This window comes from Pyricularia grisea, assembly GCF_004355905.1.
Source record: "Pyricularia grisea strain NI907 chromosome V map unlocalized Pyricularia_grisea_NI907_Scaffold_6, whole genome shotgun sequence".
In the NCBI taxonomy this organism is placed as follows: Eukaryota; Fungi; Ascomycota; class Sordariomycetes; order Magnaporthales; family Pyriculariaceae; genus Pyricularia; species Pyricularia grisea.
Genome location: NW_022156719.1, coordinates 2094917 through 2122433, shown reverse-complemented (window position 1 = coordinate 2122433; position 27517 = coordinate 2094917). Strand labels below are relative to the sequence as shown.

Here is a 27517-nt window from a genome sequence, read left to right as displayed (position 1 = left end):
TTTTGTTTTTTTTTTTTTTTTTTTTTTTTTTTTTTTTTTTTTTTTTTTTTTTTTCTCTTCATCCAACATATCTTTTTTCCTTTCCTTAGTTCAGTTCCCCTGAACCATCAAGTGGACATTAGATTGATCATGTCATCTGAACTCTGGCAGGGTGTGTGACGTAGGCGAGTCTTAATTTGTAACTTAGAACCCTAGCTGCTGGCGGTATCCTTTTGCTTCTTGTACTATTCGTTATGGAGTCACAGATCCACAGCACATACTTAGATATCACGCATTTTCAAAATGTTGCTTTTCATCAAGGTGAAGTTTTGCTGCAGTGGGACTATTGGAATGAGGTAGGTTGATCATCTCTATCCATATGAAGCTCGTTTTTTTCCGTCGAGTCCAAGCGCAAATGCATCTTTAATCTCCATTTGCTTTTTCAGTCAAAAACCCAACCTCTTTGCCTCCATCACCGATCTCCAGGTAGAGATAAACTAAAGATTAAAAATTTCCTGCGCATCATTATCTCCCTCCCATGCAGAAAATGCTCGCATGCTTCAGATCGAATCAGAACAAAGAAAAAGTAAAAAAAAAGGGGCAATACAGGCGCCAAATCAGAGCTTCGCAAAGAATAGCTTTTGACAACATGCCGCAAGGTCAAAGCCTGTTGTGCAGGCTGGCCACTCTATGTGGCCAATTACCCCTGAATGTCTGTGAGTCTAAAAGTTGACGATGAGTCTAGATGGTAAAACGCAATGAAATCATGCCTTCCGGCCTCCAGCGTTACTGGCAGCCTGTGCGGTAGCCTTCGCGGCCTGGACAGCCCTGAGATGCCTAAGCTTCTCCTGTAGCGCATTCCGTATATGCACCTTGTCCTGGCAGGTTGCAGTGCGAAAAGCGTCAATCGTGAGCCTGAGTGATAGCTCTGATGTCGTATCGATAGGACACTTTGCTTGTGGGGGATGAGGCAGGCAGCAGTTGTCACAGAACCTTTTGAATCCCGTCCCAGCAACTGGCTGCTGTCTTACTGTTGTTGCCCCGGTGATCGCATTGAGCCCTCCCGGGGGTTGGGAGTAGAGCTGTGGTTGGCGGAGGGAGGGTAATTGCTGTTGGGCAGGTCGGTTTGAGAGTTTGATTTGTATCCCGGGGGCGCCGGCTCTTGCCTCAGGCTGGGGAAGGCGGTTGATGTACCCGGAGATGTACTCGGGTATGGGAACGGCCGTGGTGGAGATTTGTCCGGGGTATGGAGGGAGCTGTTGGACTGGTGGATTGGAGATTTCTGCTTTGTGTTTTTGTCAGTATGCTTAGAGGCCAATTTAACAGGACCGAAGACAACAGTAGAGGGAGGAGTTTCAAAGTTCGCCGCGCTTGCGTCGGGCTCATGAAACCCGGCTGTAGTTGGTGCAGATGCAGATGCAGCTACCGAGTCCTCGCCAGCAATCGCCTTGGATGCTGCCGGTGAAGTTTTGGCCTTCCTACGCCCTTGCCCCTTGGGCGTCTCGGGTGGAGTTTTGGGGGTCTTGATTTTTGGTGTCCGCGGAGCTCGCGATTTTGCCAGAGACTTGGCCGGCGTCTTCGCTGGAGTTTTTGCCGGGGGCTTGACTGCTCCATGTCTGCGCCTTTTCTTTGTAGGCGTACCTTTGAGAACAGGGTTCCCGTTCCTATCGACCTCGTCATAGCTGCTCTCTTCACTTTCGGCAGCCGATCCCTCGTCGTTGGCCACGAAATCCTCATCCTTCTCAGATTCGCTCTTTTGGCCTTCGTTCTCATTGGTCGCATATGTCACATTCTAATAACGATAAAATTACAACCGTTAGTTACGAAATTACAGTAGCAGACAGAGAAACGAGCCTGTTTTGCCTCACCTGACGTCGACGGCCGCCACGACCGTACACCTGGGCGTTCTTTTCAGCCTCGCGTTGCGCCAACTGCTCACGCTCTCGTATAATCGCATGCCACGCGCTTGAGTCCATAACGTCGGTGCCTGTGTCCGCAACTTCGAGGTCGTCTGCCAAGGTCCCTTTATCGTTCTCCCAGACGCGAGCCAATGTGAACTCGCGATCCCGCTTCTCGTTATCACTAAGGTCGGGGTTGACCAGGTGGGAGCGGTCGAGTAGCTTTTCAATCGAGGTGTCATCGTATTTGATAACCTCTTTTTGATTGTCGTCTTTGAACAACTGCTCAGCGCCGTGCTTCAGAATCGACTCCAAATCGTCGGGAACTGCCTCCTCATCGTCCATAGTTTCGATCAGTACGTGATCCAATGCCATCTTCTTGCGTCCGATTTGCATAATCTTCTCCTCGACGGATCCCTTTGTCATAAGTTGGAAGCAGAGGACCTTGTTCATTTGTCCGATTCGATGAGCACGGGACAGCGCCTGCAAGTCCTGATGCGGGTTGAAATCCGGGTCCATGATGATCACAGTATCAGCCGTAGCCAAGTTGATACCAACTCCACCGGCACGAGTGGACAGTAGGAAAGCAAAAAGTTCAGAGCCTGGAGCATTGAACTCGTCGATTCGCTTCTGTTTTTCCAAACTACTCATGGTTCCGTCGAGACGTTGGTATAGAAAACCTAGACCGGCGAGAAAGTCCTCAACAATATCCAGCTGATCAAGAAATTGACTGAAGATCAGAACCCGATGCCCCTTTTCCTTAAGCTTGGTAAGCATTCGACTGAGGAGGACAAGCTTTGGAGACGCCTCGATAAGATTGCGCTGCATCATTTCGGGGTCGAGAGTAGTATCTTCGACGTCACGGCTGTAGACAAAAGGGTGACAAAGACATTTGCGTAACTGCATCAGGATGTTGTTAAGAGATCCTCGCTCCTTAATACCCATTTTGTTCTTCGCAAAAATGGCCTGGATCAGCTGTGGGCTTTTGGTCATGATGGATTTGCAAAGCTTCTCCTGAACAATTGACATGGTAACCGGAACGATCACCTGTCCCATGGGCGGCAGGAACTTGAGAACTTCTGCCTTTGTGCGTCGTAAAAAATATGGCTTAATTTCGTCATGCAGTTGAGGGATGTTTTCTTTGGTCAACTCTGCGAACCTCTCGTCCAATTTGGCCGCGTTTTTGCTGCTGTCGATAAACTGGACCAAATTGAACAACTCTCTTTTGTTGTTTTGGAGTGGCGTTCCCGTAAGCAGTATACGGAAAGGGATTTTCATGGCCTTCAACGCAAGGTAAAGTAGGTTTTGGTCATTCTTCAATCGTTGACCCTCATCGACGACTAAAGCTTTCCAGTGAACGTTTTTGAAATAGGTACGAGTTGACACGTCGGAAGCAGAATCGTAGGACATGACGACCACATGGGCCTTCATATTTTCCCTACCGTCTGGAAACAACTCGTTCCTGAGAGCAAGGTCCTGAGGCACTTTCCCTCCGTGGTAACAGACAACTCGGAGATCCGGTACCCACTGCTTAATTTCTCGTCGCCAGTTGGGGCAAGTCGAGTTGGGAACGACAACCAGGAACGGCCAGCATTTGGGCTCATTCAACGCAAGCGCCGCCATGAAAGCACAGATCTGGATAGTTTTGCCGAGGCCCATCTCGTCAGCGAGCACACAGCTCCTCAACTTGTAATAGTTCCATACTAGCCAATCGACACCTTCGATTTGGTACCCCATCAGCTTGCAGCCTGGAGCTAAGCCCTCAGGCTGTTTTTGGATTGATGGGTATGGATCCAGGGCGCGCCACTGCTTCATACGTGCGAGCATGGTGCTGTTGCCGACATCCTCAAAATATTTGCCAGCTACCCATTCGCAATACGCTTCCTTGAAGGCGTTCCACAGCTTAGGGTTATCCTTTGATGGCGGGGAGTCCCAAACAGTGTCGCTGTATGGGAGTCCTTGAAATTTGACCCTGATTTGCTTGACTTTGGAAATCTTGGCCAAAGCATCTTTTTTCGAATAGCTTCTGTCGGAGCCGTTTTGATACCTGACAGCCAAGATGATGTCTGGCATCAACCATTCCTCGGGGATAGCAGCGTTTTTGTCGGCCGCGGGAGGAGGTGCGACGCCGTCATTGCGCTTGGCAAACGATGCTCGCATGGTTCCGTTGACAACACCATAGATCCAGGCGCCCGGCAGCCATGTGCAGTGGGCGTGGGATTTGGTCGCCCATTTTACCAAGTATTCCTTGTCGTCGTCGCTCAGAGAGCTAAAAGGTTGATCTTTGTTACGCTCCATGTTGGCGGGTCGCCACGCCACCAAAGCGTCGATTTTGTCGGTGATATCAATGCATTCTCTGCATCGATGGTCGATCGTATATTCAGCATGGCGATTGGCACGGATAGCCTCCGTGTCGTTGGGGTCCTCTGAACGCTTGTCCACGCGAGGCAAGTGCTCGTAGTGGTATGCCCGTTTGCACTTAGCACAGCGGAACAGAATCACTTCTGCGTTGTTGATGAGGTTGGGCGGGACCGGCGTTATGGGATCCTCTCCGTTGTTGGCCATGCGGATCTTTTCCTCTGCTCTACCCGTGAGCTTGGGGGAGAACTCTTTGCAAGCTTTCCCTTCTTGGTTGCAGCCCTGACATTTGTCATGACGAGGGGCGCCGTCTCTTTTCCGATAAAACCCAATGCAAAAACGACATTGTAGCACAAAATCTCCTGGACCGACTTTGGTGGCGCGATGCTCTCTACCAGCGCGATAACCGATGCATGTTTTGTGATAGACAAAAGAGCATCCTTGACAAGGTATCAGTATTCCTTTTTGAGCGCTATGGCCCACCTGTCCACACGTGTCGCACATGGTGGAGTGGACCGCTTTGAACTTCTCGTCTTGGACCGGCTTGAAAACTTCCTTGATACTGATGACCTTGGGCGCACCCTGGTTCTTGTCTTCGACGTAAAAAGACTCGTCGTCATTGTCACCCAACCCCCTCACATCCATTGATTTCGTTGTTTTGTTGGTCCGGCCGGACCGTCTAGTTTCAAATTCGATCGAGGCCTCACGGAAGCTGTGGCGAGACGGTCGTCCCCGTTTCTTTTTCGGCTTGACAGTTAGCACATCCGAAACAACGATAGGGTAGTCGCTGTCGCTTTTGGCAAGCTCATCTGCCTCTGAATCTTGAGCATTTTGCGCTCGACTCCGCCGGGTGGCTTCTTGGGTTTTGGTTCTTAGGCTGCGCTTAGAAATGGAAGGCGCAAGCGAGGTTGATGAGCGGCCAGTGACCTTGGTGCGCCTTGTGGAGTGGCGCGTAGAGACTCGGGAGGAAATCCTGTTTGAAGAGCGGGTTCTCTGGGTTGGATGGCGTTTGAAAACATCGTCGTCGTCGTCGTCGTCGTTGTCATCATCCTCATCTTCATCCTCGCCATCATCATACCCGACGTCCAGATCATTGTCGTCTGCTGGCTCGTTGTCCTGATACATGGGACTGCCGTAATCTGAGTCATGTCTGAATTTCCGCCGTTTAGAACTGCGCCGCGAATAGACCTCTTCCATATCGTCTTGACCACGAAAACGATTCAATGCAATCCGACCGTTCTCAAGATTGCAAAGTTCTTGGTAGGACAACTTTGGGGTTGTTAGCTACTGGATAAGTAAAGTGCTGGCGCAAACTGAAAGACAACTGAGTGTATGAATCGCAATGGGCCAGGCTTCTGGTAGGAAGATGAGATAATTCAAATTGTGGTTAAGGAAAACGCAGTTTTGAAAAGGGCAAGTTGAAGATCGATAGAGCCATAGAGTGAGAAAGTGTTGAATAAAGATGGTTGTTGATGAAAGTGGTGGTCGGGAATGTGAGGTGAGGCAAGGTAGAATAAATAAAATATACGTGATAAAGGTAGGGTTAGGTTGAGCCTGCCTCTTTCCAATTTATTTTGGGATGTATGAAACGCAAATAAACTGCAGGCAAACAAGCAGCTTAGGTGGAAGCGTATCACTCACATTTTCTGTTCGGCCATCATCATACTCGATTTTGAATAACCCAATACCCAAATCTTTCTTTACAGCTTTCACGTACTGGCTCGGCGGGGCAACATGATACTCTCCGTCCTTAAACCCCTCGAATGCAGGGACCAAAATCTGAAGTCGTTCATGGTTCCCACTTGTACCTCGACTGCTCCGATGGCTATTGCTGTTGGCCTTGCTAGTCACACTGTTGCTACTTCTACTGCTATTGCCGCCAGTGCGTTGGCCAGCCTCTGACTGGTCCTCGCTGTCGCTCTGTTCGTGGATGTAGTTACCACCATCCTCGTCGCCTTCTTCGCCCTTATCGGTTTCATCGAGATCCTTTTGGGGATGCTCGGCACCCTCCTGCATTAAACCGACCGCTCTCGGGTTGTCACTCGGGAGGGGCGCATCGTCCATCTCAACATCCTCCTGTAGCGCCCGGAGAAGCTGCTCGGCTGTCGTGTCGGTGTCCGCGGCTTCAATGCTACTGCTGGCAATAGTTGTATGCGATGCCTTTTTTTCTATTTCTGTCGGGCCGGATTCGACTGACCCAAAACCCTCAAATCCAGATTCGAAATCAAACAGGCCTGGGGACGCCTCGGGGTCTTTGTCGCAGTCAGCCATAGCGGCTAAATCATCCAGCTAAAGTTTTGGCGATAACCAAATAATATCCATTAGAGGTGATGGCGGGAGTACGTTGATGCAGCGAAGGTCCTTCGTGCAGAGTGCAGCGGGTTGCTAGTTACTGGTTGATAGCAGAGAGAGCAGTTGCTGTCGAGTCTTGCTGCATGGAGTTCAGTCGCGTAAAGTGCCACACATTTAGTGGACAAAGGTTAGCGCGTTGAATTTTTGGGTTCAATCTATGTACAGTAGTGGGGCATTGTCGGCATGTTGGGCAGGGGATGGAGGACTCCATGTGGGGCTCGTAGCCTGTTCCGTTCATCTAGAACGCATTTATTTATTCTGATCTAGAAAATGATAAGGATAAGGATCCTTGCTCTTGATTTTTTTTTTTTTTTTTCCTATTGCGTAGTACGTACAGCGGCTGCGCGTTGAGAATCAATCAATAGGCTGGGTTGCCAGTTCTATTTTTCTTCCAAAGTCATTTACTTGAAGGAAAACCAACAAGCAAATACAGAACATCATCACTCACAGCCGAGCTCGGTTTTGGTTACCTCTCAATTCCTTGCTTGGGGCGCAGGACTAGCATCCGATGCGATGATGCAAAGTAGGCTTGCGCGCGCCTCCGGCTTGCGCACACTGGGATCCATCTCAAGGTGTCAATGGGTTCAGCCATTGAAGACGCGACAAGCGTCCTCCTTCTCGGCAATACACGATGGTTTACGTCGATCTGAGAAAGCCAGACCACAGGGCTTCAACAAGTCGAGCCTCACCTCTGGTTCTCTTACTAAGCGGAGCTTAGGAGCCCGAGGCCGTCACAAGGACGACGATGACAAGCCGAGTCCGACTTTCAAGATCCGGAAGGGCAAGAAGGATATATCCCAGCCCCCCAAACAAAAGCCGATGACACGGGCGGCTCGATTCAACGATCCGAACAGCGATTTTGGGAAGAAGAGCTTGGTTTATCAGCTCAACAGCGGCAAACTACGGCATGACATGGCCGCATTGTCTGAAATAAAAAATGGCTCGCGTGTTTCAAGTGGTGACATCTGGGACAACTTGGAGAGGGCTTCTGCTGAACAAAGCATGGGCAAGGGCAGGATATCAAGAACACGCAAGTCTGACTTCGGGTCAGAGCCCCAAAGAAGGAGTTGGCCATTCGCCGATACGTCCACCCGGGCGTCTTCGAGGCGCTCAGATAACAGCAGCGGCTTTTCCAGGGAAACTTTGCGGCCCCGCAGATATGATGACTTACTTCGGGATCCTAGAAGACGGCGCGTAGCTGAGAGCAGGCCGGCCGACTCCTGGGGCGGGAACCAGAATCGCTATGATAGAGAGCGTCCTCGGAGTGATAGTCGCGATCACACTAAGCCAGAACGTTGGTCGGAAGAGTCTTCGGAATTCAGAACTGATAACTACCCAAGACCATCTTCATATACTTCTAACAAGGGGTATGACGATCGACTAGACTCAACCGTAACTTCGATGCCATACACAACTGCAGCGTCTCAATTCCTATACGGCAGGTCTGTAGTGGAGGAGACTCTAAGGTCGTCCAGGAGGAAACTTTATCACTTGTATATTTATGATGGTCTGAACCGCAGTCGGAATCCCAACGATGTGGTTATAGAGAAATTGGCTGAAAAAAGAGGCGTCAAGGTCACCAAACTAGGTGAGGGACACCAAAGACTGATGAGCAAGATGAGCGAGGGTCGACCACACAACAATTTCGTCCTGGAGGCATCGCCAGTTCCGCAACCCCCAATCGAGGCTCTAGGGCCCTTGTCCGGAGAGGCATCAAGACCTGGCTTCGAGGTTTCACTGGGTCACCAGACTGCGGAAGACCTAGAGATCAATGGATCCAGCAATTTTGTCGAGACAGAAGGAGGGAGGCATCAACCCCTGGTGCTGCTTCTGGATCGCATTTTGGACCCCGGTAACCTAGGCAACATTCTGCGGACGGCCAGCTTTCTCGGCGTGAGCGCTGTGGTCATATCACAGAGAAACTCGGCAACGCTGACCCCTGTGGCGCTCAAGGCGGCCGCAGGGGCCTCCGAGACCCTGCCACTGTTTGCGTGTGAGAACCCCGCAGGCTTCCTGCACAACTCCAAGGAGGCCGGCTGGAAGGTCTATGCCGCAGTGGCACCATCCCGTTCGAGGAAGGAGAGCGAGCAGGACGTTTACGACATTGAAGATCTTGACCCGTTGGCCACGAACCCGTGTTTGCTCGTGGTCGGCAGCGAGGGCGACGGTCTTCCAACCATGATCAAAACCAAGTCTGACCATACGGTTACGATACCAAATTCTTCTGGGGCCCATACCATTGACAGCTTGAATGTCAGTGTAGCCACCGGTCTCCTCTGCGGGGCGTTCCTGAGGGGAGTCATGAAGGAGAAGAACCCACGACAGACCAGCGGTAACCAGAAGAGCGACGAAATGGGATTCTGGTGAGATTTACGATTGCATCTGTATATTAATGTATCACACTGTTTCCATACTCAGGATCGATACCCAGTTCTATCCCTTGTACTATCCTTGTATTATATTTCCTATTTTCATGCAATGTAGCGACCGAATCATAAACATAGGAACCTGAGATGCTGCAAATACCTTACATATACGAGCACGCAACGTTGGCACCTACACCTAAATCGTCCGTCTGGGCAGACTGACATGGCAATAACGGCAAGGTTCACTCAAAGTGTTCTCATGACTTGGCGTGATTCTGGGATCTCTGTCTCTCTTTTTTTTTTTTTTTTTTCTTCCTAACCCGTTTTGTTCGCAAAAAAAAAATCACAAGTCGTTCCGCGCCACCGTGGTCATGGTTGCTTGTTTGATGTTTCAGCTGGCATCTCCATCCCTGCAATTTCGACTAACCACCTCTGACTTAAGTAACAAAAATAACCTCGGCCTTGGTGTATCTTATTACCAGGACACATTGCGCCAATTGCGGATAGGTAGTCTTTTATTGCTTCTTGGTAAATAGATTGAAAGGAAAAGGAAAGGTCTAAAAAGTTTATCTAAAAACCCCCTTACTTGCAGGCTTGAGTACGTTGTGCTTCCGATATAGGCCACCCCTAAATGCAAACCGGGGGTCTCCAGGTGAGGTGGACAAGGCTAGTGGAACGTTTGAAGAACTTATCTAGCTCCCTGATCAGGGAACAAGCTTAAAAAAAAAACCCCCCAGCACGTATTAATATACAGTACACTTAGTAGAATGTCTTCTACATCCGGGTAGTAGATGTTTCGTGTTTACGCCTGCCCAATCGCGAAAGGTCGGATCTGGAGGGAGCATTACCCATTTTCACTAACCAAGGGAGATCCCAACCAGCCCACCTCCACGTTCGACATACCCTCTGCCTCACCCCCTTGCAGCCCAATGACAGTATTACCCAATCCAGACGAAGTTGCGAGAAAAAGAAGGCCCGGAGACATGACCTAAGTAGCTGAAATGTCATACCTAGAACCTCAAACAGGTTCAATCCAATCTTGAACTGACGTCTGGGTGCGGTGGGTGTCAACTCATGGTGATATCGGTTGACGAGTCGTGATAAAAATGTCAGATGTGTATACTTAAGGTCGTCGTCGTCCCGACTTATTGGATGCTCTGAGATGCTTTTCATCTGCTTTTGTGCTCATCAGCCTAAATCTGCTCCCGCCTCCTTCATATTCAAAAGTCTGTAACTCACACGCCCTGGAGGCTTGATTTAATTAATTTCAAAGATCTTTTCCTTTTTCTCTCATGATACTCCCCAGCCTTTGAAAGTGCCACCAATATTTTCTTCGACATTATTCATATATCTCATCAACAATGAAGACCTCAGCAGCTCTTACCTTTTTGGTCGCCACCCTGGCCTATGCCAGCCCTACTGGCGTCCTTGAGAATCGCCAGCTCCTCGCAGGCCGAGTCGGTGCCACAGCCAAGGAGTTCACCAATGGCGGTTGCAAGCAGATCATCATGATATTCGCCCGCGGATCTACCGAGATCGGCAACATGGGGGTTATCTGCGGTCCACAAACTGCCAACGGTGTCAAGTCCGCCTTTGGCGCTAGCAACGTTGCGGTTGAGGGCGTCGACTGTAAGTCTTCAAAGTGTCCCTGGGAGAGAGACAGATAAAAACAAAGAATGGATATGGTTATAAAAGACCTACATATGCAAAGTTCAAACCCACAATACTAACCCCTAGCCCCTTTTTTCCTCCTCAAACAGACGCCGCCGGTCTCACAACCAACTTCCTCCGCGGCGGTGCCGACCCCGCCGGCATCAGCGAGATGAAGCGACTTATCGCAAAGGCCAACTCCGAGTGCCCGGATTCGATGCTTGTGGTGGGTGGCTACTCGCAGGGAGCGGCCCTGACGCACCGGGCCGTCGAGAACCTTCCGCAGGCGCAAAAGGACCAGATCAAGGCGGCGTTCACGTTTGGCGACACCCAGAAGCAGCAGGACCGCAACCAGATCAAGAACTTCCCCACGGATAAGACAAACATCATCTGCCAGCCCGGTGACCTCGTCTGCGTCGGCACACTGACCATCACCCCGGCTCACCTGACCTACGGCACCAGGGCCAACGAGCAGGTCAAATTCATCACCAGTGCGCTGCAGGCTGCCGGCGCCACCAGGGCTTAATGAGCTGAATGAGGGGTGGGAAAATCCGGGTTGAGACTTATTCATGACTAAGGTAGCGTTGTCGTTGTTGTTTTTTTTGTTTTTGTTTGGGAGTGAGGGGCACACCCAAGGTATCCCGCTTTTTGTTTGGGAAATCGACGGTTGCCTATTTTCCCTCTCCTTTTCTTCTTATTCTTCTTCATCATCAAATTCTTCTCCTTCTTCTTCCTCTTCTTCTTATTTTTATTCTTTTCTTCTTATTCTTATCCTCTTCTTGTTTTATTATCCTTTTCTGGCCCTGTTTGAAACATCCCAGCCAGTGTTAAGCCTGCAGAATCGGCTCACAAAAGCTCATTGTTTTTGTTTTTTTGTCACTCGCTTCAACAAGATCAAGCATTTTGTTTGCTGCATTGCGAATGTTGCGATTTTGTAAGCATAGATAGAGTCACAGTATGAAAATATTTTTTATTGCTGAGAAATACGATTCACTGTCAAGATCTCGTCACCGAATAACTCAACTTATGTCTTGCAACTGGGGTGGAAAAAAGGGAGAGAAGAAGAGAGAAGAATTGTGGCTTCACACCTGGGAGTATGCTTGAAACTGTAGCCAAACCCCACCACCCGCACGAATCGTAGGGCCAAATAGCCATAGATCCTCTGTAGGATTTCCCCTGGCGATCACACAAAGCAGCCTTTCCGAGCCTCGCACAAGTGGGAAGGTGCGGGGGATTGGTCTGAACAGAGGCATCAAAGACAGATGGCGAGTGATACGAGAAGGATGGTGGTTGTTCTAGGTAATACTGTACAAATTTCGGGTTGTCGCTGGAGGGTGTATCCATCTCCATCGGGAAACAAGCTTCTATCACAGCTTGCTAGCGGAAATATACGTTCGTGACTAAGGCAACTTAAGCTATTGGTAGTATAGTTCGACGTACTGTTAGATCACAAGGGGCATCAGTATGTAAATCATATGGTAATTGGTCATTCCCACGGAGCCAACCGTTTGGGGAAAAAAGGAAAAAACGAATGAATAAGTGATTACGTAGTACTATGTACACTCCCCTTCGGAACTTTAATGGCAGATCATAAGGAGTTTGTCTGAACGTCAGAAACCTTGGATATGCGGAAGGAAAATTACAGAGTCAAGGGAGGGGGACGATTGTTCATCTTAGGTTAGCTCCCCTTAACGGGTACCTACCGACGGGAGGGAACGCGCAAGACGGGTTAACCCTAAGCCTAAAGATCGGGCTATTAATTACCCAATGCTGAATCGCTCATTGCTGTTTCGGTAAGAAACGGTTATCGAATTCTCAGATGCATCAAGCCATGGCGCATCCAATTCCCTCCCCTCCGCAGCAAGAGAATTGAATTGGTCGCTGGTTAACCTTGGTATCCGTACCTGCTTGCATGCAGGCTGCTACAACAGTTGTCTATCGGTGGCTGGTTGTTATGGTTTCTAGCGCTGGTAATTGTGGACTCTGTGGGACTCCCAGCTATGGATTGACTCGACAACGACTTTAGCAACTGGACGGACATTATTCCCAACGTCTTCGCTTGCCTGCTTATTCGTCGTCATTGCTTGCCGTATCCCAGCCACCTCAAAAGGTACCTGTCCAAGGTGCAGAAAAAAAAGAGGCCCCCAGGTCTCACCGCAAGCCTCTTAAGCCATGGCTGCCCAAGTATACATTAGCGCGGCGTCGTCATTATTTACGTGCATTGTTTTCCACGACCAGACAAACAAATGCACGGTCGCAATCGCTCGAGCACACAATAAATTGCGTTTGTTTGATTGATTTTGCTTGAGAAAGGTTGATTTGGAGATCGCTGTAGGCGTAGAGTCGACCGTCTATCTACGGTTCCTACCTTACCTTACCTACCTACCTTGCCTGCGATCCACGCTTGCACCTGTGCCATACCGTGTGTGCTCTTGCCGTGTCTCACAAAAACAGTCATACCATTTCCAGACCCTTCCCCATTGCTGCTGTTCCGCCGTTGTCCAACCCCGTTGCCATCAACGGCATTGACACAGGAAAATGAAGCTACTGCTTCCGGGAGCGACTCGGGGCCTCCCGGTCCCGCTTCTCCTGCTGCTTGACATGGCCACAGCCGCCCTACAGCCGATGGTGATCCGGAAGATGAGCCCAGACGAGAGCGAGAAATTCTTCCCGCACTACGTCGCATTCCCCGAGGAGCAGCTGCCCGCCGTATCCGCTTTTCAGAAGCGACACCAACCCGAACCGGCATTCAGCCCGAGCTTCCCCATCCACGTCGACGACCCGGGATCCCCATCCCAGGACGAAACGCTCTACCGCCGGGCGGCAGCGGCGCTTGCCCGCCTGCAGCGCCGGCAATGGGGCTGCCCAGCGGGGACGGCGAGCTGCTCGAACATTGGGCATCCGGACCGCTGCTGCCGCCAGACCGAGACGTGCTATAAGATTGACGACACGGGGCTGGGCTCGGTGGGTTGCTGCGCCAACGGGAGCACGTGTGGCGGGACCATAAGCAACTGTGCCCCCGGCGACACGGCTTGCCCGGCGTCCCTGGGTGGCGGGTGCTGTATAGCGGGGTTTGTGTGCCAGGGTGTTGGGTGTAGGTACTTCCCTGCATTGGGCTCTTTCAAGGGTGATGGAGGGAACGGCTGGATTTTATTTTTGGCTAACACTATTTGCCGTTGAATTAGGTGTGCGTACGGACTATACTTCCCGAACGCGAGCCTCAACCGTCACTGTAAGCACGTCAACTGCCGGAAACGATGGTGGTGGGGGCGGAGGGGATGGAGGTGGTGGTGGTGGCGGCGGTATCCTGACTTCAACCATTGTCACCACCGTTGTTATCACACCACCAAACGGAGGATCACCAACGACAGTAACTTCAACCTTCATCGGCGGCGGCGGCTCTCCAACATCCACGACCGCACCCCCACCCGACACCGACAGCGGCACTCCTGTTCCACCGCCGCCAACATCGACCGGCGATGGTACCGGCAACGCGCCTGTGCGGCCGACCGTGACCAACTCGGACGGCTTCCCCTCTGACTATTGTCCGACGGGTTTTTACCCGTGCGTCGCCCGTGCCGGCGGCGGCTGCTGCCAGACCGGACGAGACTGTCAGACGACCAACTGCCCCGCACCTCCGCTATCCACGACCATCATATCCAACGGCGTTACCGTGGCCGTCCCGCTGCCCACTCCCAACCGCGGAAGCGAAGACAGTAAGACGTGCGCCGGCGGCTGGTACATGTGCCCAGACAGCGCGGGCCCTGTAGCCGGGTGCTGTCCGTCGGGATATAACTGCGGGACCGCCAGCTGCACATCTGCCATGGAGGGTGCCACGGCCACGCTGCAAAAGGAGCTTCCTAGCTTGGCTGCAACTGATAGGACCTCGGTTGCCAAGGTTTTTCCCACATTGGGAATGGTGCTGGTGTCTTTGGCATTGCTAGCATGTTGATATGTCTGACTCGGGCATGAGCGAAAATAAGTGGCTTCTTTGGCTTTTGACCAATCCTGGCTTTACAAAAGGAGGTTTTTAATCTTTTGCAGAGATGGGACTGAAATCATGGCATTTGGTGTTTGTTTCACAGCATATGGGATGGAGTTATTTTTTGCTCTATAAAGAGAATTGGGACGAAACCTTGACTGGTGTACATACTACGATTATACTGCCCCTTTCGACCTGCATACAAGCTTTTCCAGAATGATTCAGTCTGATGGGTCGTTGGTCCCTGGGCACCCTTTGCTTTGATTTGGTAGTTCGCTGGTTCTTTTTGTGCATGTTCAGCCGAATCCAGGTGACTTTGGACTACCCAGTAAGGCAGTGATCCTTGTCTGTATATACGACTACTACCATAGTACTCTCCTCTGCACACAATATGCAGCTATTCAGAGTTGCTGCTGACTTGTGATGGTAGTTCTAGAATATCTACGGAACTGCAATCCATTCTAGAAGAACTGCAAGATGACGACAGACTGTAATGGGAAACAAAAGCAAATGACTAAAGCAATTGCGGCATATGTATTGAGTTATGTAATGTCGGAGATTGTTTGTATCGCACACTAAAACTGACACTTCTTTCCCCTTCGTAGAAGAATCAGAACATCCGAATACGACTCGATCGACAAAAGCAGACCGGTACAAAGTGTATAGGGTAAGACAGATGAGATTTCCGTTCAATCAAGCTGCAGTACGTCAAAAGACGTTTTTGACCATGCAAAGTCATGTTCATCCGAGTCAACAGCTAGCTGGAAAGTGACAGGTGCCACGTGATTCACATAGTCATACACGCCCTCCCCCCCACTCAACCTAAAGTTCCCTCTGAACTAAGCCACCATAGCCAACGCGTGGTCTACATCAGCCACAATTAACCGAACACGTCCAAGTGGGGAAGGCGGCCCTGCCAAGGCAATGCACATGATGTCAGCGACACTTTGTGCATATCCCATCGGTTCGTTTTGGGTGGCGGAACCAAACGGACCCTCGTCATCACCCCAAATACCGAGGATCAATCAGATCGGATAATGTGGTATTGTTCTTGCAAAGAACCCTGGACAAGCTTCATACAAGGTAACCGATTTGTTATAGTCAACCGCCACCCAGACAAAAAGACCCGATACCCAATTCTTGCCTACCCTTCCCTTTTCCAAGAGAGGCGCAGCGGCTAACCACGTGAAAGACATCAAGCATGCACTGAGTTGTACCAAAGTAACTAAGTTTTACTGCTTAATGAGAAACGTGGGGCGTTCCCGCCAAGAACTGTGATGCAAATACCTACCTTAACCAAGTAGCAGCACTGGTCCAGGCAAAAAAACAAAAAAACAAAAAAAGTTGGATAAAGCGCCCTCCCCATGGCAAAAGATCGTTGACCTTACTCATTCATCGGAGCTGGAACTTGTTGCAAGCTCTTGCAATGACCCGCCTCCCATCACATCATACCATATTTAGGTACGGCCCAAGGTGATCAACCTTAGGTACTTGACTTATTTTGTTTATCTAGTCCAGCCATCCCGTCTTTTTTGAGAATTACGACAACAACTCCCTTGATCCTTACCATATTTTTCTTCTTCTTATTCTTTCTCCTCCACATCACCCCTCACACGTGCTAAAACACACAACTAACAACAATCTTGGGACGACTCTTTACCGTTGAATCTCCCAAATCTCTTAATCGTCTTCTACTTGTCAAAGCGAGTTGCATAAAATCATTTCCAGTCAACTATAATTTATACGTGTCACAGTCATTGCCGCGTACCCCTTCCCCCCGTCCTTCCCGCACGCACGGCTTTTTCTGTTTTGTTTTTACTCTCGGACTATTATACTGTCAAACGTTATAGGGTTCTTCTCTTGCCCACTAGTCAAACTAAACAGGCCCCGACAAGCCTGTGCTGCTGTGTGAATAGCCCACCAGAAGTCGTCCGAACAATCCGAACGTCTCGGGTCACGAGACTCTCCCCCACCTCCGAGTCAAACAACAAAAATCAGGGATTCCTCCTTCTCAGGCGAGAGAAAAGTCTACTATTTAGGGCGCCTCCTTTCAACATGGGAGCAAAGGCAGGAATAGCGCTAAAGACCTTGCAATGGTTCAACCGGGGCGTGCAGTTCCTCTGCTCCGGTCTCATCCTGGGGATATTCTCATACTTTCTGGCAACATTTGCCAGCCACCGACTTGAGTCGCCAACATGGGTACGTGCCGTTGAGGGCATCAGCGGTATCGCCGCCCTGTACTCGGGGCTGGCCCTGGTTCTGCTGTGCTGTCTTGCCGGTCGTAAGTTTGTCGCGTTCCTTGCCATCGTTCTAGATGTTGCGTTTGTGGCCGCATTCATCTACGTCGCTGTGCAGAACCGAGCAGGGACTGCGTCTTGCAACAGTGGTGTAGAAAACACGCCTTTTGGATCAACAACCAACTCGAACGCCAGGATCTCCGATAACGGAGGCCCAACCTTTTTCACTGTTTGCAAACTACAAAGTGCATGCTTGGCTGTGTCTATTGTTGCAATGTAAGTTTTTTTTAAGTCCCTGAACAGTATAAACACTTATCTTTTTCCCCAAAGAAGTACAACACAACGCCAGATCAAAAAGAAGAAAAAAAAGCGCACATACACTAACATGAGATGGTAGTTTCTTCTTCATCTTCTCGGCGGCAACTGAAGTGTTCCTAGCACGCCACCGCCACAAGGAGAACCGCTTCGGCCCCAGCCCAGCAAATGACTACACGTCAGGCTACGGCAAGAAGAAGGGCTTCCTGGGCTTCCTCAAGCGCTCCGGGACGACCAAGACCATGAAAAACGAGGAGGACCCGAATGCCCTGCCGGCTCACGCCACACCGGCCGACATGCGAGAGCCTGTCGACCCCCCGAGGGCCGCCGACCCCCGCGTCAGTTACGCCACGGAGACGACAGCCGTTGGTGACCAGCCCGGCATGGCCCACCACGCACACGGCGGCGACATGGGCGGCTACCGCAACAAATATGGCGACGATGACGCCCTGCCCATGAACCCGCATCGGCCGATGCACAACCCCTACGACAACAGGACTTACGGGAGCAGCCCATATGTCAACAGTACGCATACCGCCTCTGGGGGCCTCCATCCAGGGAACAACTTTTCGCGTCCCAAGACGGCGGAGAACGGTGGTAGGGGCCAGATGCCGAGGAACTACCAGTATTCTGATGGTGTCTATGATGCATGATTCTGAATCAAGTTTAAAATTGAAATCTTTTTAAAAGCGAATATGGTCATGGGAACAATGGATAGCGTGAACAGGACATTGTCACAAGCCAGGCCGTGGTGTGTTTTGATTTTGACTAAGATGGTCAAGGTTGTACTATTTTTCCTGAATGAAATCAAGTTATGTATTATGTCTTTTAATACAGAGACGTTCGCGTTTACTATGGATCCATGGCATTGAATATGTCCACAAGTAGGGCAAACATTTTGGGGTAGTTGCAAGTGAATATGATAGGATATATGAGAACGGCAAACATGTCTTTGATTCTCGTAGCAATCAAACAGATCATAAAACCATACCACCGGACCTATCCTGGGTCTTCTATATGTGAGGCCCAACGACAGCAATTATACATTTATACATACAAACTTGAGTGGTTGGAATTTTCTATAAAGAGTCATCGGTCTTGAATATACCCAGCGCCTTTCAGAGGCTCGAATCACAGATATCTGGCCATCTTCGAACAAAACCATCATTGCTCCTTCCAACATCAAACACCCACCCAAAATCCGCCCTCCATTTTCTTTTTTTCTTCAGCCTAAAAACGTCACCGTGACATTGGCAGCACGGCAGGGGCTGGAGGTGCCGGCACAGACGTCGTAAAAGGCCACGCCCTCCCTGTACTCGTCCGTCGAGACGCCCCAGAAAAGGCACCTGCTCCGCATGCTCGCGACGGCGTTGTACACCAGCGGCATGTCGAGCTGCCACGGTATGAGGTCTGGTGCACAAAACCTGGCCACGCCTTTTTTTTTGAAAAAGAAAAAAAAAAGAAGAAAAAAAAGGTTGAGGGGACTTTTTAGTCTCAGGGAATAGACGATGGAGGGGAAGGGAGAGAGGCACTCACATGAACCTTCTTGCCACCACTCGCAGGCGCCCGCCTTCAGCAGATAGTCGAAGCTCTCCTCGGAGGAATTGAGGACCTTGCGAGTGAACGAAGAACACTGTGGTTTCATGAACCGAGGGGGAGTTTTTTTTTTGTTAATTGTTCTGTTTGGCAATGGTTTGATAGAGGATGCAGGGGAGTGGGTTGCAAGTAGAATCTCATTCAATGGACGCAGGAGCGGGGGGGAATAAATTCGAAAAAAAGGAAAACCATTAGGAGTTGTTGGCCAGAAGCCGAGTACGAACATCTTTGAAGAACTTATATCCCTTTTCCTTGGCTATATATTTGTCGCAGGATACGAGGATAGGTGATCCGTTCGTAGGAACTGCGGTTGCCGTGGTGTTGAAGTTGGGGTTGGCATCGAGCGTTGCCAAGCTGGTTATGTTCTCGACTGGGACGCTGGAGCCCACGAGGGTAACAAGAATGGCGGATGTTATGAGCATCATCTTGGATGTGAGAGCGGCCAGCGACTGATAAAAGATGGGTCGAGACAGGTGCAAGACAGCGCTGTGTTTAGCCTAGGTGTCTTGCTGGAAAAAAGGGAGAGGGATCTTTTGAGACCAAAAGGTAAAATGCTGTAGGTGAAGAGAAGGAAGACTCTGGTAAGACGGAAAGAAGAAAATAATTTTGGTGACTGAACGCGCGGGTTGTGCCCGTAACAAAAATCGACCTCCGTCATCGGAAAAGCTCCAATGTGAAGGCTAGGTGAATGCCAACTCACAGAAACGCGCCTACAAGCAACAGTCGCACTGTCATTCACTTTACATTTTAATTTCTCGTTGGTACAGTACAGGCCCCAAAGACGACGATGACAAAGATGACTATGTTTTCATGCCCAGGACATCTTTACCAATCTAGCAATCTCGCTCAAGCCGCCAATCCCTCCCATTCACCCACAGAAACCCCGTCATCTCCCAACTCTAGCCATTGAAGGTCTACTTTCTCTAATTCTCTTGCGAAGAAATCGTGGCCTTCACGCAAAGCATTAGCCAGGTCTGGACCCATGCTACCAGGATACCTGCGCACATTGAACCAATGCGTGATACTCCTCAGCGCCTGCTCGAGTGGCAACGCCTCCTCCACCTCGGCGTCTACGTCAGACCCGGCAAGCCACTCGTCTCTCAGCTCTGGCCTGCAATGGAGGTACACGGCCGTGATGACCCTCATGTTGCCTTGGCGCCACTTACGACCGCAGTAGGGAACCTGATTTTTGAAGAGCTTAAGAGTGTACAGCCGCAGCTCCGGTTGGGGTACCTTGAGAGACTTGCGCAGTATGTTGGATGACTTGTAATGAACCAGCAGCAAGTTACGGTGCGCTTTCCCTTTGCACACCTTCTGCAACACTCGCAAGAAGTTGATGAGTGAGAAGAAGTTACGCCACGAGAAGTCAGTTATCGGCTCTTTGGGGAGTGGATTGACCGGGCAGCCAAGTTCGTCTACTTCAGGACGACTTGGCTGTGTATCTTCCGCTTGCTGCCCATCGTTCCCATTGACAGCCCCGGGGCCTTTTTCGGTAGGCGAGCGTTGCCTCTTGATGGGTGGCGGCGCAGCTTCATCCTCACTTTCCTCATCTTGCTGGGGTTCTTCGGTCTTTTCTGGTGCCCCAGCTCGCAGGTTGCAAAAGTAGAAAAAGCTGTATACAAGGTTAGGTATCTCCTCCAATGGATTGCAGTATTTATTCATATGCTGTTGCAAAGCTCACCTGCTCTCAATACGATCGCTTTTACTGTCGACCGTTTGTTGGACATCCTGATGGGCAAACAACTTGAGAACTAGCGGGATGTAGTTTGAATCGAGCAGCAGCTGTGTCACAAACTCGAACTTGAGTATATCTGGAAACCATGCGAATTAGTTATATAAGTAGCCAAGAGCCAATAGAAACCCATTGCGAGCACAATACTCACGCGATAGTTTGAACCACTTCAAAATGAGAATCAGAATCCCCGAGACAGCTTTTATGGTAATTTCACGGGTCCTAGTGTGGTCGTTCTCCTCTTGGATAGCTGCAGAATGCTCCGGGCTTGTTCCATTAGTCGTTGCCTCGGTGCCACGAGGAGGCGCTCCGCCGTTAGCGGCGCGAAGCCCATTCTGGCCAGCATTATTCTGGCCTTGCTGTTGAGTTGTCACCATGAGGACCGTGACGTGCTGCACAACGGCCTTGAGTAGGACCATGACCAATGATTGAAGTTGTGGTAGCGCCGCTCCCTGTCACATGGTTAGACATATCAATTGCACGGTGAGGTTGATTGACAATCTGCTTACATAGAAGTGCTCAAGGTCGGCCAAGCGCCGGCAAATCTCCGGTGACAGCTTTTCAGGATTGGGACCATAATCCACGATAACTTCTGGTGGCATTTCCTCACGATCCGTCTTGACCAGCCCCAGCTCTTGCTTCTCCTCCAAAGTGAGGGATGACAAATCGAGCTCATCGACTATGTCGTTGTCATTATCTTCCCAACCCCTGGAATACTTGATAAATTTTTCTCTTTCTTCCCATAGTTGCCTCGTGGCACGTGTCATTCGCACGCGCTTTGAAAAGAGCTCACCGGCCTCGAGGATAGAAGCCGGGATGTCGCTGCCTTCCCACTTCCGACCTACAAGTAGGTCCTGTAGACCAGCAAGGCCCTTGCCGCCGGCGCTGTTGCTCGTAGCATCAAGTGGCGGATACATGAAGGGAAAATTTTGGTTGGTTTGGTAGTTCTGCTTTTTGCCAACCTTGCCTCCGACGCTAGGGGACGGCGGAGGAGAGGGTGCTGGCGTTGCTATATGTACCTTTTCCTCCAGAATGGAGAATCCACTGGCCTGCGAGTTTGGCGGTCCAGGAAGGATGCCATTGGATCCGTTGTTCCTACTCTGCTGGTTCGGAAGTGGTGGTAGTAATGATGAGTTGTCTGCCTCGATTGGTATGGCTAGTTGAGGCGGGATATAGGCTGGGTACTTGGAGGTAATCTCTTGGCGGAAATTGTGATAGTCCAACGGCGACGCCGTTATAATATTCTTGTCCTTGTCATCTGTGCCTGTTTCGCATGTCGCTTTTTTTGTATCTTCGATCTCTCTTATCCCACCAAACACCAAGAGTATCGTTTTCCAGAAAAGGAGAAGGACATGGGTTAGAGGGAGCTGTCCTGGTTCATCCCATCGCAGCTTGGTGGCTGCGAGCAGCATAAACTCAGCAATATTAGGATTAAGCCCAACTAAATCAGTCACATATTGCCCCACGTCAGCAGCAATTCGTCTCTCTTTTTCACAATGCCAACAAAAGGGGTAGACATACGAAGCTTTTCTCGGGCTGTTGACATTTCGGTAGGATAGCTAAGACAATGCTGCAAAGTCATGTATATAATAGTCATTAAGTTCATGAGGTCATCTTGAGCCTGTTGAAGTAGATCTGGCTGATATTGCGGATCGTCAGACCTGAGTTGATATGGTTAGCAACATGTGGCAAAAGTCGTCTGACGTAGGGTAGGGGTTCATAGCATAGCTCACCAAAAGACCTCAAAGGCACGCCGCAATTCCGCCCAGACAATTCCCAGGCCGTCAGCATCAGCAATCAACCGACAACCATCCTTCATCGCTGCGAGCTGCGAATCTGTTGCTGCAGATTTGAACTCTGGGCCACGGCCTTCTGCGGCAGTAGCACCTCCTGCTGTATCGGCCCATCTGCCCAGTGCAATATACGCGACTCTGTTGATGGCACTGGTCCGGAGACCCTGATCAATATCAGAAAACGCTTCTAGCGCCTCGCGCAGAAACTTGGTTTGGCCATCCGAGCCGACGTCTTCCCACCGCTGACCAGCAAAATCAAGCCCCCACTGCTCCTCGAACGCATTCTGGATGTGGCTCAGCCGCACCCATTGCCAGTACTGATAAACGAACCACTCGTCAACCTCTTCTTCGACCGGGGCGAAGTCCTCATACACAAACTCGTAGGCAAGCGGTTCGGCATGTGGAAACTCGGCGACGTATCTGCGGAGCTGCGCAAGGGAAAGCGAGTCTGGGGGCTGCTGGGAAGCCATCTGACCAGGTGCTGATGGTGTCTGGATCGGTGCTTGTGGGGCGGCAGGCGAGGGTTGATTGCGCACGAGGATAGGGCGCGATGGAGAGGCTGCAGGCGCGTTGTTGATCGTAGCCGGTGTGTTCCTAGCCCCGGCGACTCCTGCTTCCGGCGCAGGCACAGGTGGAGGGGCGTCCCCGACGCTGGCCACGTCCGCGGAAGGCTGCTTGTCGTTTGTAGGCCCAGAAGTATCACTTGTTCCCCTTGAAGGCCACAACGAGTTCATTGTCGCAACAGCGGGATGCGAGAGAGGTTCTTGTAAGGGGGCAGACCGGCGCCGACGATGTGGGCGAACGGTTCTGCAGTCTTAGCCCAGCGTCTTCTCGTTCATCGTTCGGTTGTGTCGTGTGCGAAAGTGGGAAACCTGGTTTAAAAGTTGGCAGATCAAGTGTGATACCAAGAAACAAGATCAGTGAGTGATACTTGGTCTGTGTTTGTTGCTGCGACAAAGATAGCGGGTAGATAAAAGGTACCAGAAGCAGCCCGCCCAGTGCCAACTGAGATCGTGGTCGGGAAGGTTTGCAGCCTTGGGGAAATGGTGGGGCAGTGTTGGTGTTCATTGGCGGCTTCAGCAGCTCCCTGGAGTTTAAGCCAATGGGATTCTGTGCGCGCTCTCAAGTGGTTTGGTGGCGTCCACCGGCTGCGATGGCGCCTTACTGGCGGGATCCTCGCTGGCATCAATTGCCCGATCGTATCCATGATTCAAAATCAAACAATTCGCCCCTCGCTCTAAACCTCCACCCGACAAGTATTTTTATTTTTATTTTTATTTATCCAAATTCTACCGAAGATTTGTAATAAATCCCAACTCTCAACTTCCTAAAATCTACACCTGCATCAATATTTTTTTTTTTTCGAATCTTTTTCTGTTAGCCTCTAGACGTGCATGTTCGATAAGGTGACGCGGCGGCGAGTGAGTCTTCGATAACCAACCCGCCGCATCAATATCCACCTGCACGAAGTTTGTCCGCCTCTCGAAACCTTCAGCCGCGCTGACTCCAGCACATGGCTGCCCTCTCAAATACTACTCAGTACTGGCAGTTATTACATGCTATGGAACACTGGTCTGCTTCATAGCATTACGCCAAAATATACCCGGTAACTTTGTTGAATTTGACCAACGGCTTGCCATAAGGCAGCAAATCGGTTGATCTGCACCGGTTCCATTGCTATAATCAAACCTTATTCATCTCAACTGCAACAAAGAGGTTAAAGCCATGTCTGATTCTGATGATCCTCGAGATGAGGAAATGAGTACATTGTCAGCAATCTATCCCGAAATCGAGGTTGACAGCTCAGATCCACACTTATTTGTGCTCGAGATACCCGTGCACCCATCCAAACCGGTGCAGGTCTTGTTCCCGGCACCGGCCCCGGCACCGGCACCTGTCATAGCTACGGGTCCGGAAACGGTACCTTTGCCAGTTCAAGCAGCTGATAATCGGGCCGGTGAACTCCAGCGGGAGGATTCTCACGAGCTTTCATATCTGCCACCAGTGCGGCTGCTCATATCGCTTCCACCGAAGTACCCGGCACAACAGCCCCCTAAAGTTGAGCTAACATCAAATCCGCCATGGATTCCATCCACTCGCATCGACCAACTGGTGGCTGATTGCGCGCGTCTTTGGAAGGAGCTTGACCACGACCCTGTTCTCTTTACCTACATCGACCACATCCAGCAATTAGCCGAAACGGCTTTCGACGTGGCTGATGACAGAGGTGTCTTGACTGCGGAGCCGCAGTACAGGATAGCCATCCTCGACTACGACATGTCAGCCAAGCGTGCTGCTTTTGATAGGGAGACTTTCGACTGTGGCATCTGCCTCGATCCTAAGAAAGGCTCTGCATGCCACCGCATGCTCGATTGCGGCCACGTTTTCTGCATCGGTTGCCTGCAGGACTTCTACAACAACGCTATTCAGGAGGGTGATATCTCCTCGGTTCGCTGCTTGACCCCTAATTGCGCAAAAGACCGGGAGAAGGCTGCGGCACAAGAACCACCGACTTCGCAAGGCGCGGGTGGCCGGGCTAAGAGGAAACGCAGACAAAACCTTATCAGCCCAAGCGAGCTTCTAAAGATTCCCTTGGAACCTGAGGTAGTTAGGCGTTTTGTCACGCTCAAGTATAAGTCTGAGCTCGAATCAGACAAAAACACTGTCTATTGTCCAAGGTCGTGGTGCAATGGTGCTGCAAGGTCCAAGAAACACAAGAAACCAGAGGGCCTCGAATTTTCCGAGGACTCCGAAGGGTCTGACGATGAGGATACCAATCGTGCTCAAGCCTCAGCAGTACCGCGCCCCTACAACAAAACGGAAGAGCTTCTTTGCATATGCGAGGACTGTGGCTTTGCATTCTGCGGCCGCTGCTTCCTTGGGTGGCATGGCGAGTTTTATCGGTGTACGCCCCGGCGGGATAAGACTGAGTTGACAGCAGAGGAGAAGGCTTCCCTTGAATATGTGCAATTACACACAACACCGTGCCCTACTTGCGCAGCACCTGCACAAAAGACTCATGGGTGCAATCATATGATCTGCGGGAGGCAGGGTTGCGGTACACACTTTTGCTACCTTTGCTCAGCCTGGCTGGACCCAACCAATCCCTACTCCCACTATAATCAACAGTCGAATGGCCGTATAACGGGCTGCTACAACCGGCTGTGGGAGCTTGAAGCAGGAGACGGGGATGATGTAGGCCTGGGCTTCATTGGCGGCAGAGCTGCTCTAGCTGCTGAGCAGGAGATTGAGGTGGATGCGGCACTACTAATCCCAGAGATTGAAGAGGCCGATGGCGAAGACGGACACGTCAACGGTGCTGCGGCTGGAGCTGCCGGTGACCATATGGGAGTCCGCCCAGCCAACGAGCACGAAAACGAGCGAGGAGTGGCCCTCGAGGCTCCGTTGGTCCTCCGCATTGCGGCAGACCCTCCAGGACGCGCCGCACCACCGCCAGTCCCAAATCCGCCGCCAGTGGCCAGACCACGGGCAGGCGGCCAGCAGAATGCACGCAGGCGAGGCGGTCGTGGGGGCCAAAATGCTGTCAGAGGTGGCCGTGGCGGGGCGAATGTCCCGCAGCAGAATGAGCAAGCTCGCAATAACGGCGCTCCGCGAAGAGGCCGAGGAGGACGCCCAAGAGGCGGAGCAGTTGCGCCGGAAGATGATCGACCTAACGATGATGACCTCAACGAGCATCAAAGGGCATGGATTCGACAGTGAGTATTATGAGTTTCTATTGCGCTTTGTTGCGATGCTTTTGTCAGGGGCTAACGTCTTCATTTGCGGCTCAGATTTGTGCATATGGCGCTCAATGACGAAGAGGATCTGGTCGACTCGGACAGCGATGAAGAGATATTCTGGATACGGTAAACAGCGGAAATATGGAACTGGATTATGTATGATACTTCGCGGTGATAAAAGGTCGATCCACGATTAGACAAGCTGTAAAGTCCAGCTTGGCTCAAAGCTAAACTTATATTCGCTATACAACACTACTGATATGAAAGACTTACTGTCTTCTACAAGAACTCACTTGATACTTCACTGGACAACACTTACTAGCATGCTGAAGCTATGAGACGATAGTAACTCAAGTTTGGTAAACCCCAAGTCACAGGAAATTCTGTTGTTGTCCGATATCGTTATGGTCCGCGTTCAACAAAACGAGCGAGGTCTTCTCTACTGTAGCACGATTCGCACGCCATCTCACATGATCAATGCAACCACTTGTTACCATCGCTTATTTCGTCCGCGATGCGGAGGTGCTTGATATCAGCGTCGCATTTACGACCTGATTTTGAGGGGACCACCCCAAGCTTTAGGCGGGCCCAGAAAAGACCAGGGCAGTGCCTACGTACTACACCAGCCTTGTCCCTGGCTGAGGTCACAGCCCAAATGGACCTTTTTCCTCGGGGAATTATTGAGGTAGCAGGGAGTTACCGCAACATTTTTTTTTCTTTCTATTCTTTCTTTCTTTTCTCTTTGGTTCCTCTTAATAAAAACGGCAAGCAGACCTGAGACTGGGAACAAGAACCATAGTAAAACTCACTCACCCCCACCCCCTGCGCCTCAAGTGCCATGGTAGATTGTACGATCAAGAAATGAGGGGACGTTGGCCTCAGGTGGCGCGATATGGAGATGGGGGGGGGGGGACACACGAATGCAACGGGCCCTTGAGGGTTATTGTCTGTTTATCTTTTTTCTTCTTCTTTTTTTGTCCCATTCTCTTAGACTAATTAGTCCCAGTACTGTATGTAGCTCATTTGCCGTGCAAAGGTGAAAGTGTACCTTGCCCGTCTTCTCCGGGGCGGATACACCAATCCTTTTGCAGAGTTGCAGCTGCGTTGATCAGAAGAGAAGAAAAGAGAAAAGAACACTGAGATGCAGGGAGGCAGATGAACAAATTGCGACTCTCCTGTTTCTCTCTCCTAGGCTGGGCAGGTCGACCCATGCGGCCGATCTCTCAGATCGTGAAAAAAAGGGGAGAAAAAAAAGTCCCCGTAACCCACAGGTCTAATATTACGACGCAAGATTCTGTCTGTGATTGCTACTGTGAACAAATGCAAGCCAAGGCTACATACAAGCACATTTCTTGGGCCTGCCTTTGAGCACGATCTTTTCAGCACAACTCATGCCCAAGACAAAAAAGAGAATCAGACACACCCTGGGTTTTCCCCTCCCCCGTAAATAACCACAAAACAGGAGACTTTTATTCTGCTGGGCCACCTGACACAAGCTCCCAACTTTACAGCGATCGTG

General features: G+C 50.6%; 8 protein-coding genes across 8 annotated transcripts; 5 read left to right on the top strand and 3 right to left on the bottom strand.

Moving 5' to 3' along the window:
* Positions 1-7100: 7100 nt before the first annotated feature.
* PgNI_08593 (uncharacterized protein) lies at positions 7101-8954 on the top strand (the record flags this gene model as incomplete). The annotated part of the gene is made up of 1 exon (XM_031128589.1): positions 7101-8954. One exon carries the CDS (start codon positions 7101-7103, stop codon positions 8952-8954), a length of 1854 nt encoding a protein of 617 aa, XP_030978734.1.
* Positions 8955-10075: 1121 nt separating this feature from the next.
* On the bottom strand, positions 10076-10768 carry PgNI_08592 (uncharacterized protein; the record flags this gene model as incomplete). Its single annotated transcript, XM_031128588.1, has 3 exons — positions 10076-10129; positions 10338-10552; positions 10737-10768. 3 exons carry the CDS (start codon positions 10766-10768, stop codon positions 10077-10079), a joined length of 300 nt encoding a protein of 99 aa, XP_030978735.1. The 3' UTR covers position 10076.
* On the top strand, positions 10315-11129 carry PgNI_08591 (uncharacterized protein; the record flags this gene model as incomplete). The annotated part of the gene is made up of 2 exons (XM_031128587.1): positions 10315-10582; positions 10714-11129. 2 exons carry the CDS (start codon positions 10315-10317, stop codon positions 11127-11129), a joined length of 684 nt encoding a protein of 227 aa, XP_030978732.1.
* A 2012-nt stretch (positions 11130-13141) lies between these two features.
* Positions 13142-14810, top strand: PgNI_08590 (uncharacterized protein; the record flags this gene model as incomplete). The annotated part of the gene is made up of 2 exons (XM_031128586.1): positions 13142-13697; positions 13789-14810. The coding sequence occupies 2 exons, from the start codon at positions 13142-13144 to the stop codon at positions 14553-14555; spliced, it is 1323 nt and encodes a 440-aa protein (XP_030978733.1). The 3' UTR covers positions 14556-14810.
* A 790-nt stretch (positions 14811-15600) lies between these two features.
* Positions 15601-17987, top strand: PgNI_08589 (uncharacterized protein). The gene is made up of 3 exons (XM_031128585.1): positions 15601-15668; positions 15786-17098; positions 17220-17987. The coding sequence occupies exons 2-3, from the start codon at positions 16641-16643 to the stop codon at positions 17788-17790; spliced, it is 1029 nt and encodes a 342-aa protein (XP_030979279.1). The 5' UTR covers positions 15601-15668; positions 15786-16640; the 3' UTR covers positions 17791-17987.
* A 375-nt stretch (positions 17988-18362) lies between these two features.
* Positions 18363-19158, bottom strand: PgNI_08588 (uncharacterized protein; the record flags this gene model as incomplete). The annotated part of the gene is made up of 3 exons (XM_031128584.1): positions 18363-18571; positions 18674-18770; positions 18958-19158. The coding sequence occupies 3 exons, from the start codon at positions 19156-19158 to the stop codon at positions 18363-18365; spliced, it is 507 nt and encodes a 168-aa protein (XP_030979278.1).
* A 313-nt stretch (positions 19159-19471) lies between these two features.
* Positions 19472-23217, bottom strand: PgNI_08587 (uncharacterized protein). The gene is made up of 6 exons (XM_031128583.1): positions 22199-23217; positions 21987-22126; positions 20975-21906; positions 20617-20917; positions 20415-20544; positions 19472-20345 (listed from the first exon to the last, which is right to left on the bottom strand). Exons 1-6 carry the CDS (start codon positions 22990-22992, stop codon positions 19580-19582), a joined length of 3063 nt encoding a protein of 1020 aa, XP_030979324.1. The 5' UTR covers positions 22993-23217; the 3' UTR covers positions 19472-19579.
* Positions 23218-23983: 766 nt separating this feature from the next.
* PgNI_08586 (uncharacterized protein) lies at positions 23984-26271 on the top strand (the record flags this gene model as incomplete). The annotated part of the gene is made up of 2 exons (XM_031128582.1): positions 23984-25974; positions 26050-26271. The coding sequence occupies 2 exons, from the start codon at positions 23984-23986 to the stop codon at positions 26126-26128; spliced, it is 2070 nt and encodes a 689-aa protein (XP_030979323.1). The 3' UTR covers positions 26129-26271.
* Between the last annotated feature and the right edge of the window lie 1246 nt (positions 26272-27517).